At 49.7% G+C, this 17,254-nt stretch overlaps 1 protein-coding gene across 2 annotated transcripts; it reads left to right on the forward strand.

Moving 5' to 3' along the window:
• Positions 1–5,281: 5,281 nt before the first annotated feature.
• Positions 5,282–14,351, forward strand: LAG3 (lymphocyte activating 3). Of its 2 annotated transcripts, XM_073329109.1 has the most exons (8): positions 5,282–5,494; positions 5,758–5,929; positions 6,161–6,387; positions 6,722–6,979; positions 7,234–7,527; positions 7,978–8,268; positions 8,463–8,581; positions 14,051–14,351. In XM_073329109.1, exons 1-8 carry the CDS (start codon positions 5,440–5,442, stop codon positions 14,159–14,161), a joined length of 1,527 nt encoding a protein of 508 aa, XP_073185210.1. In that variant the 5' UTR covers positions 5,282–5,439; the 3' UTR covers positions 14,162–14,351. The 2 variants fall into 2 exon arrangements, with proteins under 2 accessions (XP_073185210.1, XP_073185212.1); XM_073329111.1 differs by lacking the exon at positions 7,978–8,268.
• The last annotated feature ends 2,903 nt before the right edge of the window (positions 14,352–17,254 follow it).

Here is a 17,254-nt window from a genome sequence, read left to right on the forward strand (position 1 = left end):
CAGTAGTCTGGGAGCTGACCTTGTTCGTGAAGACAGAGGCAAAAAAAGCATTGAGTACATTAGCTTTTTCCACATCCTCTGTCACTAGGTTGCCTCCCTCATTCAGTGAGGGGCCCACACTTTCCTTGAACTTCTTCTTGTTGCTAACGTACCTGAAGAAACCCTTCTTGTTACTCTTAACATCTATTGCTAACTGTAACTCCAGGTGTGGTTTGGCCTTCCTGATTTCACTCCTGCATGCCTGAGCAATATTTTTGTACTCCTCCCTGGTCATTTGTCCAATCTTCCACTTCTTGTAAGCTTCTTTTTTGTGTTTAAGATCAGCAAGGATTTCACTGTGAAGCCAAGCTGGTCGCCTGCCATATTTACTATTCTTTCTACACATCAGGATGGTTTGTCCCTGTAACCTCAATAAGGATTCTTTAAAATACAGCCAGCTCTCCTGGACTCCTTTCCCCCTCATGTTATTCTCTCAGGGGATCCTGCCCATCAGTTCCCTGAGGGAGTCCAAGTCTCCTTTTCTGAAGTCCAGGGTCCATATTCTGCTGCTCTCCTTTCTTCCTTGTGTCAGGATCCTGAACTTGATCATCTCCTGGTCACTGCCTCCCAGGTTCCCATCCACCTTTGCTTCCCCTATTAATTCTTCCCAGTTTGTGAGCAGCAGGTCAAGAAGAGCTCTGCCCCTCATTGGTTTCTTCCAGCACTTGCACCAGGAAGTTGTCCCCTACACTTTCCAAAACCTTCCTGGATTGTCTGTGCACCACTGTATTGCTCTCCCAGCAGATATCAGGGTGATTGAAGTCTCCCATGAGAACCGGGGTGTGTGATCTAGTAACTTCTGCAAGTTGCCGGAAGAAAGCCTCGTCCACCCCATCCCCCTGATCTGGTGGTCTATAGCAGACTCCCACCAAGACATCACCCTTTTTTCTCACACTTCCAAACTTAATCCAGAGACTTTCAGGATTTTCTGCAGTTTCATACCGGAGCTCTGAGCAGTCACACTGCTCTTTTACATACAATGCAACTCCCCCACCTTTTCTGCCCTGCCTGTCCTTCCTGAACAGTTTATATCTATCCATGATAGTACTCCAGTCATGTGAGTTACCCCACCAAGTCTCTGTTGTTCCAATCACATCATAATTCCTTGACTGTGCCAGGACTTCCAGTTCTCCCTGCTTGTTTCCCAGGCTTCTTGCATTTGTGTATAGGCACTTAAGATAACTCACTGATGGTCCCTCTTTCTCAGTATGAGGCAAAAGCCCGCCCCTCTCATGCTCTCCTGCTTGTGCTTCTTCCCAGTATCCCACTTCCCCACTTACTTCAGCGTTTTGGTCTCCTTCCTCCCGGTGAACCTAGTTTAAAGGCCTCCTCACTAGGTTAGCCAGCCTGCTTGCCAAGATGCTCTTCCCGCTCTTCGTTAGGTGGAGCCCGTCTCTGTCTAGCACTCCTCCTTCTTGGAACACCATCCCATGGTCAAAGAATCCAAAGCCTTCTCTCCGACATCACCTGCGTAGCCATTCGTTGACTTCCACAATTCAACGGTCTCTACCTGGGCCTTTTCCTTCCACAGAGAGGATGGACAAGAACACCACTTGCACCTCAAACTCCTCTATCCTTCTTCCCAGAAACACGTAGTCTGCAGTGATCTGCTCAAGGTCATTCTTGCCAGTATCATGGGTGCCCACGTGGAGAAGCAGGAAGGAGTAGTGATCTGAGGGCTTGATGAGTCTCAGCAGTCTCTCCGTCACATCATGAATCCTAGCTCCTGGCAAGCAGCAGACTTCTCGGTTTTCCCAGTCGGGGCGGCAGATAGATGACTCAGTCCCTCTGAGGTGGGAGTCCCCGACCACCACCACCTGCCTCCTTTTCTTGGGAACGGTGGTCGTGGAACCCCCATCCCTAGGACAGTGCATCTCATGCCTTCCAATCGGCAGAGTCTCCTTCTGTTCCCTTCCGTCAGATGTATCATCTAGTCTAGTCCACTCTCTTCTGTCTGTTATTACTTGAAACCACTTAAATCCTACTTTTTATTTTTAATTAAATCACTTTTGTTTATTAGTAAACCTAGAGTAAGTAATTGATACCTGGGGGAGCAAACAGCTGTGCATATCTCTCTATCAGTGTTATAGAGGGCGGACAATTTATAAATTTACCCTGTATAAGCTTTATACAGAATAAAACAGATTTATTTGGGGTTTGGATCCCACTGGAAGCTGGGTATCTGGGTGCTGGAGACAGGAGTACCTGCTGAGTGGTTTTCAGTTAAAGCCTGCAGCTTTGAGGGTGTGGTTCAGACCCTGGATCTGTGTTGCAGCAGGCTTGTGACTCTGGCTCAACAAGGCAGGGTTCTGGAGTCCCAAGCTGGCAGGGAAAATGAACTCAGAGATCATTTTAGCACATCAGGTGACACTCCCAAGGGGGCTCTGTGACCGAACCTGTCACACTAGGAGATGAGCTTTTTCATTTGAAGACAACCGTTCCAATGCTGTGAGTGTGGTTAACACTTGGGCCAATATTAAGGATTGAGTGGGGATGATGCAGGGGGAGTGAGGTTAGGAGATTGAGGAGGAGCAGATGGATGGAGATGGAGAGCAGGGTTCTGTGTGTATCTCTGGAGTGGGGCCAGGGAGAGGGGTGGGGCAGATGTGGCCTGAGAGTCAGGACCAGTCTTAGGGGTGGGCCATCTGGGCGACCACCCAGGGATGCCATGGTTAAAGGGGCACTGCATGGCAGCACAGAGAGGCACACTGCCGATCTAGAGTCAGAAACTGCTCCCGGCTGGCACAGAAGTGCTGTGTCCCATGTGGGGAGGCTCCCAGATTTCTCCCTGCTCCCTCCCTGCAGAGGAAGGAGGGACAGTGGTGATGTACAGATACTGCTCACGGTCACCATCCCCGCAATGGGGCTATGTGTGTGTGTGTGTGTGTGTATGTGTGTGGGGAGGGGAGGGAGCGAGAGCGGAGCAACACCAAGCACTCCCTGCATCCAGGTCACTTTCCCCAGCTGTGCTGTGCTGTGAGGAGAACATCAGGAGCTGCTGCTTTCCTGCCCTCCTGTTATGCAGCCCGGGTGGGGAAAGTGACCTGGATGCAGGGAGCCCTGACTTTGCCCCCCCCCCCAGAACCCCCGAAGGGTGCGCAGAGGAGCAGTGTTTGAAGGGGTGAGTGAGCGGCAATGCCAGGCGCTCCATGCATCCAGGTCAGTTTCCCCACGTGGGTGCAGGATTGGGGATGCAATGGTTAGGAGCACAGGAGGGGGTACAGTGTAGGGGTTAGGAGCGCAGGAGGGAGCGGGGAGCCTCAAAAGCCCACAGTGGCCAGGGGCAGTGTGCGGGGGCACTGTGCCCATGGGAACAAGGGTGTGTGTGTGTATGTGCCAAAATACAAGTTTGCTCAGGGTGCCATTTTCCCTCAGGCAGCCCTACTGAGAGTGAAGCCCCACATGTCTCCTCGCTATGCCGCAGACCCCTCTCTCTTTCATTCTCTTGCTCTGTTTCTCCTTCACCCACGCGCTCATGCCATCCCTTTGATGCTGACTCAGTGGAATGGAAAGTCTATACCCTCTGCTAAGACCGGACACCAGGCACTGTTTTTGCTGAACAGGAGGAAAAACACCTTGCGCTTTAACTGTAATGTATTCTCCAACCTCTCCTCCTCTCCTTTCCTCTCTCTGTTACCCACTTCTCTGTTTCCCAATTCCTCCCTCCTGATCACTCCGCTGACAAAAAACAGAGAGAGAAAGAGATCCTCCAGCAGAGGAATCATAGAATCATAAAATCATAGAATATCAGGGTTGGAAGGGACCCCAGAAGGTCATCTAGTCCAACCCCCTGCTCGAAGCAGGACCAATTCCCAGTTAAATCATCCCAGCCAGGGCTTTGTCAAGCCTGACCTTAAAAACCTCTAAGGAAGGAGATTCTACCACCTCCCTAGGTAACGCATTCCAGTGTTTCACCACCCTCTTAGTGAAAAAGTTTTTCCTAATATCCAATCTAAACCTCCCCCACTGCAACTTGAGACCATTACTCCTCATTCTGTCATCTGCTACCATTGAGAACAGTCTAGAGCCAGAGGAGAATTGTGCCCCTGAGTCACCCTGTGCTCCCTGACCCCAGGGAGAGGCCCCGCCCACTCTGGTTAGTAGGGGATGTGTGCACAGAAGGGAGCACAGTCAGAAGTCACCAGAGAGGACAAATGCATGATTAAGTCAGATAGAGCCAAAACCAGTGGGTGCTGGAAAGTGTGAGCCACAAAAGGAGGGATTCTCTGAGGTGACAAGGGGGTCCCACGTGTGACAGGGATGGGAATCTATGAATCTCACTATGCAAAGTTCAGTTCTGTTCTCCCTGAACTTCTCATCACCTACATGGGAGCTGGGAGAAGCCCCCATGTCACAGGACCTGAAGTTGGGTCTCCCCAAAACTAGACAGAGAGAGATCATTCCCGCCCTAGGATGCAGTGTCTTGCCATGCAACCGCAAAAGCACAGCAATCTTTTCTGCAGCCAATATGCAGCCTCCTCCCTCAGCTCCTCCTGGCCATCTCCCCTCCAGTGTGGTCCTGGGTTTTGGATCTACTACTACATTTGTCCTGGCTGAAACTCACTTTATTTCCCGGCCCTACCTCCCACGGGAGCTGGAACAATTCGTGTAGCCATTGAATCAAACTGTAAACCCTGTATATGATGGGAACCACTTCAAGCCAGGGGGTGTGGCAGCATCCCCAGCACCCCTAGTTCCAGCACCTGTGCCATCTCTAGTCTTTCTTAGTCCCTTTGGGTTATTTTCCTGTCCTTCCAGTTGTTTGCAGCTCCTCATTTAGTGTCCCCCTGTGAATTGGAAATACAGAAAAAGAGAGCCTATATTTGAGAAAGTAAAAGAAAAAATGGAAAGAGGAACAAGGCATTCTGAAAAGACTAAAACAATTAATTGACAGAAACAGTGAGAGGCGGAAAGATCAAACCAAAAAAGGTAAGAGATGAAAGAAAAACATGAAGGGCACTTGCTGGGAAGTGTCTTCTACAAATTTTCCGCTGTCTGGGTAGAAGCGAAACTGTGAAGAAAACAACAGAAACCCAGAGAGAGAATTTCCACTAAAAGATGCTTAGAACACGATCTCTGACTCCTTCTTCCTCTGTCTCCATCTCTTTCTGCACGTGCCTCAGTCTGATGCTGGTTTCTTGGCTGTGACGCATCTTCTCAGCGCTGTGAGGAAATTAGCTGCCCACCCGCATTATAAGGGCATCTAGGGAAAGGCTTTGATCAGAACGAGAGAGATAGAGAGCGAGAGAGCAAGTGAACGAGAGAACCTGACGACCCAGTCACCTGCCCCCTCCTTTGTCCAGTCCATGCCTTGTTCTCACTCGTCCCTTGAAGCTTTGGATCCATTCTGGTGGTGAACTGAGTGTGGAGACACATCCCCTTTGTCTCCTTGATGCCACCATGACATTGGCATTCATGCCACTGTCTCTCGCCCTCATGCTGCTGGTGACCAATGGTAAGGGGGGCTGAGTATTTTTGGTGGTGGAGGGTAGTTGCACTGGGGACATTTGGGATTTACTTGGTCCACAGGATTTTAGCAATTCAAAGCTGAACTCTTGGCAGATCTTGCTTTCCTGACCCTTCAGTGTTCCCCTTATCCCGATATTGCTCCCCAGGCCTCTTCCATCCTCCTTGGCAGGGTCCTCTCAGGACAGGAAAAAAATGTCTCCACCCCCATTTCTAAACCTCCCCCCTGCTCAGTTCTCTGTCTTGTTGCAGCCAGCAGTACTTCCCCTGGAGCAGCAAAGGAGCAGAGGGGGGAGCAGAGGGTGTGGGCCAAAGTGGGGGACCTGGTTGTGCTCCCCTGTCACCTGAGTCCTCAGGAGCTGCAGAGCAGCTGGAAGCAGCTGTATGAGAAGACAGCCGTCCGCTGGGAGCGGCATGGGGAAAGGTAATTCAGGCTGTGAGGGGGTGGTGGTGCTGTGCTTTTTGATTCCTTTCCTATTTCTTCACCTTTCCCTCATTCTTTCTTCTCCTCTTCCACAGTCTTTGATTCCCATCCTCTCTCCCCTGATGTGGTCTTTCTCCCTCTCGCTGCCTTTCTTCCCTGCTCTTTCTCTGCTCCTTTCCCCATCCTCTCCCTCTCCTAGCACTAACTCATTCCCCCTGCCCATATCCCCAGCTCCCACAAAGAGCCCCACATGGTGCTGGAGGTGGAGTACAGTGGTCTCCTGAAGACAGCCCGATCCATGATGCCCCGAGCCTCAGTCAGGGAAACCAGCTTCCGCCAGGGGGACTTCTCCCTCTGGATTGAGCCACTACTGAATGATGATGCAGGCCATTACGAGGCACTGGTGAGATATGGCAAGGAGACTCGGTGCTGCCAGCTGGAGCTGGGCATGGTGACAGGTACGAGAAGTTGGAGCCCAACAGGGATCCCTAGAACAGCAGGGTATTGTCAGTTAGGACAAAAAGTTCTGGCAGGGGAGCCCAGGACTGGAACAGCAGGTTAGAAAATGAGAAGCAGCCTCTTGAGATTAGTCAACTCCCCTGTCTTCATCCCATGGGATGAGAGCTGCAGAGAGGGAAATCTCTAGGTAATAAACACAAGGAAAATGGGGAGATCAAGGACAGGTTGATTGTCACTTCAATGCCCTGCAGAGAGGGGCTGGGAGCTCCAAAGCGGGAATGGTTTTAGGGCTCCCCTGTGACATTAACTTCTCTTTTCCCTTCTTCTCCACAGTGACTGTCAATCCCCCAGGTCTGCTGGTGGAAACGGAGCCTCTCTTGCTACTCTGTAACTCCAGTCATCCGGCTAAGCTTGTGGGGATGCGCTGGTTCCATAAGGGCAGCCTGGTCCCCGTCTCCGGCAGGTTCCGTTCCCGCTATGGGGCTCTATCCATCTCTAGGCCAACTGTGAGTGATTCAGGGCCCTGGCGCTGCGAACTCACATACTCAAATGATGAGAAAGTTTCTGCCACACTCAACCTTCAAATTCTAGGTAACTCTGGCTTCCAACTCACCCTCTCAGCTCCCAGAGATCTCTGGCCTCTCACAATAGCCTCCTCCTCTCCAACTCCTGCCCTATCATGAGTAGCCTCCTTGGATCTCTTTGCTTCCCTCCCTGCTTTCCCAGTCATGGTTTCCCTCTGTCCCAGCATCCCCTCCCCACAGGGGGTGGTAACCTCCCTTTCTGTTGCAGTTCTGTGGACCTCATACAATCTAATGTTGCCCTACACTCTTTGTTTCCTCCAGGTTTTGCTGGCCCAGCCTCTCCTGTAGTCTATGCTGCAGTAGGATCTGCCACCAACCTTCCCTGCCTCCTGAACCGAGACCCTAGTGCCTCCGGCATTCTAGGGGTGTCAGCCCACTGGAGCCGTCTTGCAGGAGGGGATCTGGAAATACGGGGCATCTCCAGGAATGGGAGCAATGGGAGCTTCACCCTCCATCTCCCTGAGGTGGGACCAGGGGATGCAGGGCAATACTGCTGTGCTGTCTCTATCCATGGCACGACCATCACTAGGGATGTGACCTTGGCAGTGATGACAGGTGAGCAAGGGAAGCCCAGAGGATGCCAAGGGGACTCTTTCCCTCCAGTGGCTTTCACTGGCTTGGAGAAAATCTCCTTGTACACCAATGTGGTGAGTTTGGGATGTTCTCAGCCTGTCCAGCCTCCCTATGCGGGAAGACCCTGTGTCTCAGCTCAGGCATTTAGCTGCACAGGAGTGGAGTCTCTCTTTCCACAGGATGCTGTGCCATAGGGAGGTTTCTCATGGTGGTTCCAGTATTTTTCTTTTAGAAATCTGCCTTAAAGTAGCAAAATGAAAGAGAGAGAGAGAGAAGGGGGAAGCCAGGGAGTCAATGAGAGAAGGTGTGAGAGAGAGAGAGAGAGAGTGAAAAAGGAGGAACGTGACAGAGAGAAAGGAGGTGCTGAAGGGGTGAGGCAGGAAGAGGCTCTCCTTTTTTTGCTGAGGGTATTTCTGTTTCCCTCCCCCACAGTCACCCCAAGCATCAAAGGGCCAGTCGCTGAAGGCTCTCGTCTGCTGCTTATCTGCAGCCTCACCCACCCCAGGGGGCACGAGCACTTTCAGTGGAGGCAGCTGAACTCAGGCCTCAGCAATAGGAGCTCATTTGAGGCCACTCTCAGGAGCCCAGGGGTCCAGCGCTACTATCTGGGTTCCACCCTGGAACTGACCCGTGTGTCCCAGGAGGATATTGGCACCTGGGAGTGCAGTGTCCATAGCTCAGAAGGGAGGCTGGGAGCTGTGGAATATGAGCTGTATATTACAGGTACCGTCTCCCCTGTGCCCCATTTCCTCCACCCCACCCCACCCCACTTCCATCTCCCTGTGCCCCAAGACTTTTGCTCCACTTGACCCACTTGACCAGCCAACATTTTTCAAACCTTATCCACACCCCGAACCAGTCCCACCCCCCCCATCCCCCGTTTCACCCTCCTTTCTAACTGTGATTTCCCCTTACAGGTGCCCAGCTCTCTGGTCCTCATACCATTCTGGATGGGCAGGTCTCTTTTGGCCTTATCCTTGTCCTCTTCCTCCTGCTTGTGGCCTCCATCCTGGCTTTGGTCCTGCGGAACCAAAGGGTGAGTCAGTCCATTGCTCTGTCTATGTCCATCTGTCTTCTCTCATCTAAGCCTGACAGCCCTGCTTTGGGTTGGGGCTGTGTGTGCAGGGCAAAGAGGCTACATTGGGTAGCCTGCCAGCTCTGCCCTGGTCGTATGCAGTATGTACTGGGAATATAGGAACTGCCAGGCTGGATCAGCCCAGTGGACCTGCTAGCCAAGTGCCCTGTCTCTGACAGTGGCCAAGTGCCAGATACCTCAGAGGAAGGGGCAAAATATCCTCTAGTGGACAATTATAGAATAACCTGCCCACGGAGGAAGTTTTCTCTTAACTCCTGTCAGTCTGAGGTCCTCTTGTGCCTTAAAGGATGAGGGTTTATGTCCCTTCCAAACTATTGTGGTTGTACTTTTTCTTTTTCATAATCTGACCTAATGTAATTGTGGATGTTCTCAATTCCCAAATAGATTCATAGATTCCAAGGCCAGAAGGGACCACTGTGATCATCTAGTCTGACCTCCTGTATAACGCAGGCCATAGAACTTCCCAAGATACTTCCTGAAGCAGATCTTTTAGAAAAACATCCAATCTTGATTTAAAAATTGCCAGTGATGGAGAATCCACCACGACCCTTAGTAAATTGTTCCAGTGTATGTAAATGCCCAATACCTTTTTGAATCTTGCTAAGCTCTTGGCCTCCACATTATCCTGGGGCAGTGAGTTCCAGGGGCTCATTATGCAAGGTGTAAAAACTGTTCCCTTTTATCCATTTTGAAATTGCAGGCTTTCAATTTTACTGATCATCTCTTTGTTCTGTGCTATGATAAATTCATCCTGACTGACTTTCTCACCCAGTTAGAATTTTGTTTACCTCTAGTATGTCCCTTCTTATTTCTCTTGTCTCTGAACAAAACAAACACTGTCTCTTTTCACACAGAAATCTTTCAAGGCCTCACATCGTTTTCATCACTCATATCTGAATCCCCTCTGTTTTACTATGACTTTTTATAGAGAGGGTAACCGGAGATGAACACAGTGTTCCAGATGAGGTCTTCTCACTAATTTACATAGCGACATGGGAATAGCGACATGGGAATAGCTAACATTTTGTTGGCTTTTTAACTACTGCTACCTGGTGAGCAGAGATCTTCAACTATACAATAATGTCTAGGTCTTTTTCCCTAAGTGGTTATGGTTCATTTAAAACCTAATAATTTGTTGGAGTTCAGATGATTGCTTTCAATGTGCATTACCTTGCATTTGCCTATACCAGCAGTCCCCAAACTATTGAGGGTCGCACACTCCCCTTACCCTGTCTGCCCCCAGGAGCCGGGGCCAGGAGTGGGGCTGTGGTTTGGGGCGGGGGGACACAGACAGGGGTAAGGGGGCCAAGACTGGGGCCACAGCTGGGGGTGGGCCTGAGGCTGGGAGTGGGGCCATGGCCAGGGGCCGAGGCTGGGAGTGGAGCCATGCTGAGGCTGGGGACGGGGCCAGGTACAGGTCCATGAGTGGGACCAGAGCAGAGCTGGGGGCAGGGAAGGGCTGGGTGGTGCTCCCTCCCTACAGCCCTAGGGGCTGGTCCGGGCCCTGCCGTGCCCCCCTGAACTTTCCTCCACACCATAGGCGGCAGGTATAATAGACTGGGGAAGGCTGTGCTTCCCCAAACAGCCCCGCTTGTGGCCCCACTCATGCTCCAGCCCAAGGCCCCCTCCTGCTTGCCCTTCCTCCTTGATCTCAGCCCAGGCAGGCTGCTCCTTTTCCAGGGAGCTTGACGGGGCTGTGACTAGGGTGGCTGGGACTTGGGGTGACTTGTGGCTGGGGCTGCACGGCACTGGGGGGAGCCCCGGTGCTGGGGCTGTGGTGGCCAGTGCTCTGGGGCTGGGGGTGCTGGAGCTGCATCGCCCAGTGCTGGGGGGTGGGCGGGGGAGGCTGTGTGCTGCCCACCTGGTGCTCTGGGCTTGTGGCGGGGGCGCCATCCGTCCAGTGCTCCAGGACTGGGGGGTGGGGGGACGCGCAATGCCCTCCCACCCAGTGCTCCAGGGCTGGAGGTGCTTGGGCAGCCTGGGGCCAGGGTGGGAGGGACTAGAGGTCATGCCGGGGGGGGGGGGGGCTCTGGGCTTTGGTGGGGGAAGGGGCTGAGAGGGGCAGGGCCTCAGGTGGAAGGGATGGGCCTGGCCAGGGGCTAGCCTCCTGAAGCCCATGGTTCACCCACTGCCCATGCTCCACGCCCCCCTAGGGGGCGCACCCCACATTTTGGGGACCTCTGGTCTACACTGAGTTTCATCTGCCATTGTGATGTCCATTCATCTAGCTTTGATTCATAGGTTCATAGATTCCAAGGCCAGAAGAGACCATTGTCATAAGCTAGTCTGACCTCGTGTATAACACAGGCCATAGAACTTCCCCAGCCTAATTCCTGTTTGGACTAGAGCAGATCTTTTAGAAAAAAAATCCAATCTTGATTTTAAAATTGCCCATGACGGAGAATCTACTACAACTCTGTGCTAGCTCTCACAGTGTTCTCCAGTGTTGTTTAACTTAAATAATGTTGTGCTATATGCATATTTTGCTACTTCACTGCTCATCCCCTTTTCCAGACTAGGTAAATTTTTAAAATCACTGAAGGACCCAGGATCTTAAGTTCCCTTTTCAAAAGTGATTTGGGTCCTTAGGAAACTAAGGCTTATTGCACTTCAATGGGCCTTAAGTGCATAAAAATTGCCAAGTTGCTTCTGACAATGAGACTTCCAGGCTCCTAAGTAGGGTTCGTTGAAAATTTGTTTTTTGACTACATTAAATTTTTTGCAAAAAAGTTCCTTTTTCAAAAACTTTTGACTTGTCACTGAGAACCCAAAATCCAAAATTTGGATTTGGACTTGCCAAAAGTGTGCCTCATGGGAGTTGTTGTTTGGGTGCCTCATGCCCCCATTCTTCTCTATGGGCCAAGTTCTGCAACCAGACTACATCTTCCATGATGCACCATGGCTGTAGAACTCCTATGATGTACCACAGTGGCTCAACAAGAGGGGAGATGTAGACTGACCAGGGTGCCTGGCCCATAGAGGAGAATGTGAGCATGGGGGATCCAAGCCACAAATCCCATGAGTCACTGTGTGTTTGGCCAAAAATGTTTAGGTTTTGATTTTCTACCAAGAAGTCATAATTTTCTGTGGGGGATGCCCCCATTTTCTGGCCAGCTGTACTCCTAAGTCTTTTAGGCACTTAAAAAAATTGTACACGTATAAACATGGTAAACACCTGTCCTAGTACAGAACCTTGCGGCACACTACTATTAACCTTTAGCCATGATGAAAATGTATTATTTATTCCTGCTTTCTCTCTGTTCGCCGGTTTCTGATCCATGATAAAACTTAACTTTTCACACCATGTTACTTAATTCCTTAACAGCATGTCAGAAGGGACTTTGTCAAAGTCTTCTGAAATCCCCCCCAAAATCATGACAACTGAGTCATTCTTTATTCACAATATTGCTGATGCATTCAGAGAATTCTAATAAATTAGAGTGGCATGATTTTCCTTTGCAGGCACTAATTTGTAGCTATCAGATCATGTTTTTCTAAGGTTTTTATAGGGCTCTAATTATTGTTTCAACTAATTTTCCTGTTCTTCGGTAATTTTCTTGCTGCAGCTTTTCTGGGGCTAGGTCAGACTCACTGATGTGTAATTATCAGGATCAATGTACAACATTTGTCAATGTACACTTGCTGATTTTAATGAGGCTTCATATTCTTGTTAGCAGCCTCAGACCCAGGTTCCATCCACTCCTGGTGACTTGTCACTCTTTTAATTTATCAGTTTGTTCCAGGATCTCCTTTTTTCAGACTTCAATCTCTCGCAGTGCCTCAGCTTTGGCACCACTAAAGAGCAGGTCTTTGTTAGGTGTCCCCACAACATCCTCAGTGGTCAAAGACTCATGCAAGGAAATCACATTTCTTCAGGGCAAACTACTTACATTGCAAATTCCTCCTCTAATTGCTCTCCTGGTGGTCCAGGGGACCCAATTATTCTCTCATAGACTTCTTGATTTTTCTATACTTTACTGGGGCTATGTCTACACTATCGCGGTAAGTCAACCTACGTTACACAAGACAAGCTACGTGAATAACTAAGCTGGAGTTGATGTACCTTAGGTCGAGTTACCATGGGGTCTACATTGCTGGGGGTCAACAGGAGAAACTCTCCCATCGACTTACCTTATTCTTGTCATCAGGGTAGAGTACAGGGGTTGACTGGAGAGTGATCTGCTGTCGATTTGGCGGGTCTTCACTAGACCCACTAAATTGACTGCCAGTGGATTGATCTCAGAGCGTTGATCCCAGATATAGTGTAGATGTAGCCTGGTTCTCAAACTCTTCAATACCACAACCTCTTTTTCTATAATGGGGACCGCTCCCATCTAGTAGGGATATCCCTCCCAATTTGCAATATAGAAAGGACAAGCCCCTGTCCCCTGTTCATCACCCACCTGGAGGTCACAAACCTCAAACTGAGAGCCCATGGTACACTTGAAGAGTAACACCCCAGAGTGTACTTCAACAGGGGTGATGCTGTGAACCTTTCAATACTATTAGAGCTATGTATCCACAGAATAGTGCTCCTGAGTGTATTTTGAATGATTCAAGGTCTGGAAAACCTGTCTCACCATGAAAAACTCAAGAAGCTCAATCTATTTAGTTTATCCAAGAGAAGTTAATAGGTGAATTGATCACCAGCTACAAGTATCTACACAGGGAAGAGATTTCTGATACTAGACAGCTCTTTAATCTAGCAGAAAAAGTCATAGTAAGGTCCAATGTCTAGGAGTTGAAGCTAGATAAATACAGATTAGAAATAAGATGCAAACTTTTAGCAGCAACTGTAATTAACCATTGGAACAATTTACCAAGGGTTACGGTGGATTCTTCATCACTTGGAGTCTTTCAATCAAGACTGGATGTCTTTCTAAAAGAAACACTTGAACTGAACCAGAAGTTATGGGCTTGATGCAGAAACTCCTGGGTGGGTTCTCTGGGTGGGTTTACACAGGAGGTTAGACTAGATCATCATAATGGCTCTTTGTGGCCTTAAAATCTATGAAAGGAGCCACGTTAAAGGCATAACTCAACTGCACAAAGCATAATATCAAGCCAGTATTCTCTACAGGAAAGAGAACATGATTGTGGAGCATGACTCCTGGGTTCTTTTCTCAGCACTAGGAGATGACTGGGGTATAGTAGTTACACCAAAGGAAACTGAGAGTCAGGTTTCCTGAATCCTATTTTTGGTTGTGAGAAAGAAGGGTGTAGTGGGTTAGAGCAGGAAGAATTAGAAATCAGGACTCTCAGGGTTCTCTCTGTGACGTTCTAGGCCTCTGAGGGCTAAGACCTACGGTGGCTGCTCAGACCCAGGGTCCAAATGTAAGCATCATGCTGGGGCAGGATGGAGCCCATGCTAGGTCCATTCCCCAATCATCTGTTCTTTTTCCCTTTCAGATATTCTCCCCAGCCTTCCCAGCACTGGAGCGGGTGGTTACCACCCCCACACCAGGGAATGCAGGGAAGGATGAAGGCCAGGAAGGGAAGAGCCTGCAGACAGAGTGCTGATGGAAGAGAAGGCACAAAGGTCAATTGGAATGGCAAGCACTTCAATGGGAAAACAAGACTGTGTTACACAGCCGGGGGATGGGAACCATGCAGACTTGTCCAGAGGGCATGGAGGTCACATGGACACAGCATGGGGACCATGCCACTGCAGAGGGGGTGGGAGTCATATGACAAAAAGGAGATGGGTGTCACCTGGGTGCAGGAAGGTTGGGGGGGTGGGTGGGGCTGTTGTACTGGTTTCTGAGCTTCCTTTTTGGAGCTGAAGGACTCCAGTGTCCATAACCTGCTTCACTTCCACTTGTTTCTCCCTCACTCCCTTGTTCTTTCTCTTTCACACCCTCTGCCCTCTGTCTCCCTCTCTCAGCCTTGCTCCTTCCTTGGAGGGGTGTGAGTGGTCTTTAGCAGATGGGGAGATTGGCAGAGACCTGGCTCCCCTTTGCCCACAGGGAATTTAACTCCCCGCTGCTGACTTCCCTCTCTGTATCCCATAAGCACCCTGCTCCGGCACACATTCGCTGGCACAGCAGATCCTTCAGCCAGAGATATTGCATAGTTGAGTTTGTTATAGTTTATTAGCACTCAGAAGAAAATGTCCTTCAATAAAACCCCCCCACTGGAAACCCTTTGGTCTCTGTGTGCATTTGGGGTGAAATGGGCCTGTCTAGCACATTGTTTGCATCTGGTTGTCTGTGTGAAGCAGCTTCCCTGAAATCTGCCCCCCCTCCCCCCCGGATTTCACTTTTAGTTTTGTTTTCCTGCTGTAGATCATTAGTTTCTGGACTTTCAGGAGGGAAAATGAAATGGCACCAGAGAAGGAAAAGTTACACGCTCTGTCCGTCCCTTTCTCTCAGTTTCAGTGTCTCTCTCTTTTTTCTGCCTGTCTCTTTCTGTGCCATTCACTCTCTATCTTTCATTTTCTCTCTCTCCCCACTCTGTCTTTCTGATGAGACATCAACGCAAGAGATCCTGACCACTCATGGTCATTAAACATCCCTGTCATTTCCCCCCAGTTTGGGGCATTAACCTGTCAAATGCCCCACACCAGGATCCAGGAAGAGTGCTGGCCAAATCCCTGCTGAGTGCACCCATTTCACCACCCTAAATCCCACTGTGATCTCGCTGTATACAGAACTCCCCTTTGCTTCCTGTCCCAAATTATTGTGTAGTGCTGCTGTGTGGCTGTTAAACAACTGCTGTGTCCTACCCCAGAGGTAGCTGCATTAAGTATTGTCATTACTGCAGGCTTTCACTTTTTGTAGCTTGTGTAGGCTGAATACATTGCACTCACCAGGGGCTCTTTGCATCCCCCATTCTCTACCCCCAGTTCCGTGTGCCACTGTCCCATTCCCCTCTATTTCAGGAACTCTCTATAACATCACCCCCCTGGCTTCATGCCAGGGGTTCTGTTTGACACCCCCTCCCCATTTCTAGGATACTCCATTTTCTACCATGCCAGGGCATCTGTGTCCCCTCTGTCCCTCCTACCCCTTACCATTGTCCCCCATTCTCCCTATCATGCCAGGAGCTTTGTGTGCCTCCCTTGTCCCCTCCCTTGCCTGTTACAGAAAAGTAAGGCTTTTGACACAGTCCCACATGACATGCTCATAAGCAAACTAAGGAAATGGCGGTCTGGATGGAATTACTATAATGTGGGTGCACAACTGGTTGAAAGAACATACTCAAAGAGTAGTTGTCAGTGGTTCACTGTCAAACTGGGAGGGCACATCTAGTGGGGTCCCAGAGAGGTCAGTCCTCGCTCCAGCACCAATGTTCCCTCTAATTTTTTCCATCCATGTGCGGAATAAACTTTGTTATGTGCACCAAGGTAATGTGTGCATGTGCATCACCAGTAGAAACAAAAAACCTAGATATAATCAGTGGTGAGCTAGAGCCAGTTCACACCAGTTCACGCAAACCGGTTGTTAAATTTTGAAGCCGGTTTAGAACTGGTTGTTAAAGGGGTGGGCAAACTCCGGCCCGCGGGACCATCCTGTCCAGCCCACCTGAGCTCTCGGCTGGGGAGGCTCCCCTGAGAATCCCTTTTAAATTTTTACTCACCCAGCAGTGCTCCGGGACTTCGGTGGCGGGTCCTTCAGTGCCGCCAAAGACCCGGAATGACTGAAGGACCTGTCGCCGAAGTGCCGCCGAAGACCCAAAGCGACTGAAGGAACCGATTCTTCAGCTTTTGGCAGCTCATCACTGGATATAATATATATGTATATTTTTAAAGTTACCATAGGGATAGTTACTCCAGACAAGGACAGGTTAGGCATTTGAGAACTCACTACTCAAAGAATTAAATTTAAGTGTGAGAGAGAAATAAAAATTATGAAATGCATAGACCAGTCAAAACACTAAAAGAACACACTTTGATAGAATAAAATTACAGAGAATATATGTGCATTGCAAGAAGTACCAAGAAGTAACAACAACAATAATACAAGTATCTGATGGGAGGTGAATGTGAAAGAGACTCTGTGTGTGTGTGTGTGTGTGTGTGAGAGAGAGAGAGAGAGACACACACACACAGTGTGTGAGTGACACAGAGACTGTGTGAGACACAGAGACTGTGTGATGCAGAGGGTGTGTGTGTTACAGAGACTCTGTGTGTGTGTGTGTGTGACAGAGACTGTGTGTGTGAGACACAGAGACTCTCTGTGTGTGTGTGTGTGTGAGAGAGAGAGAGAGAGACAGAGAGACTGTGTGACACAGGGTGTATGTGACACAGAGACTGAGTGTCTGTGTGTGAGAGAAAGACACAGAGACTCCATGTGACACAGGGTGTGTGTGACACAGAGACTGTGTCTGTGTGTGTGACACAGCAGGTGTGTGACACTGTGTGTGACACAGTGTGTGTGAGAGACACTCTGTGTGTGTGTTTGTATGTGTGTGTGTGTGTGTGACACACAGAGACAGTGTATGTGCTGGCTGATGGGGAAAGCCATGTGCTGTCTCTTTAAGACATTCACTGAAAGCTCTCCTGCTCTGTCCTGAGCCCTGTTATCACCCATCCCCCACTCTGTGGGATGGGGCACATGGACAGGAAAAGGGGAGAGAGAAAGAGTGTGTGTGTCTGTGTCTGTGTGTGTATGT

Source organism: Lepidochelys kempii, chromosome 1 (assembly GCF_965140285.1).
Source record: "Lepidochelys kempii isolate rLepKem1 chromosome 1, rLepKem1.hap1, whole genome shotgun sequence".
NCBI lineage: Eukaryota > Metazoa > Chordata > Testudines > Cheloniidae > Lepidochelys > Lepidochelys kempii.

Bases quoted from the DNA above. Each gene is read 5' to 3' on its own strand.
- LAG3 (XM_073329109.1), top strand. From the start codon at position 5,440: ATGACATTGGCATTCATGCCACTGTCTCTCGCCCTCATGCTGCTGGTG. The intron at 6,980-7,233 runs GTAACTCTGGCT...TGTTTCCTCCAG, and splicing joins ACTCAACCTTCAAATTCTAG to GTTTTGCTGGCCCAGCCTCT. The intron at 8,582-14,050 runs GTGAGTCAGTCC...TTTCCCTTTCAG, and splicing joins TGGTCCTGCGGAACCAAAGG to ATATTCTCCCCAGCCTTCCC.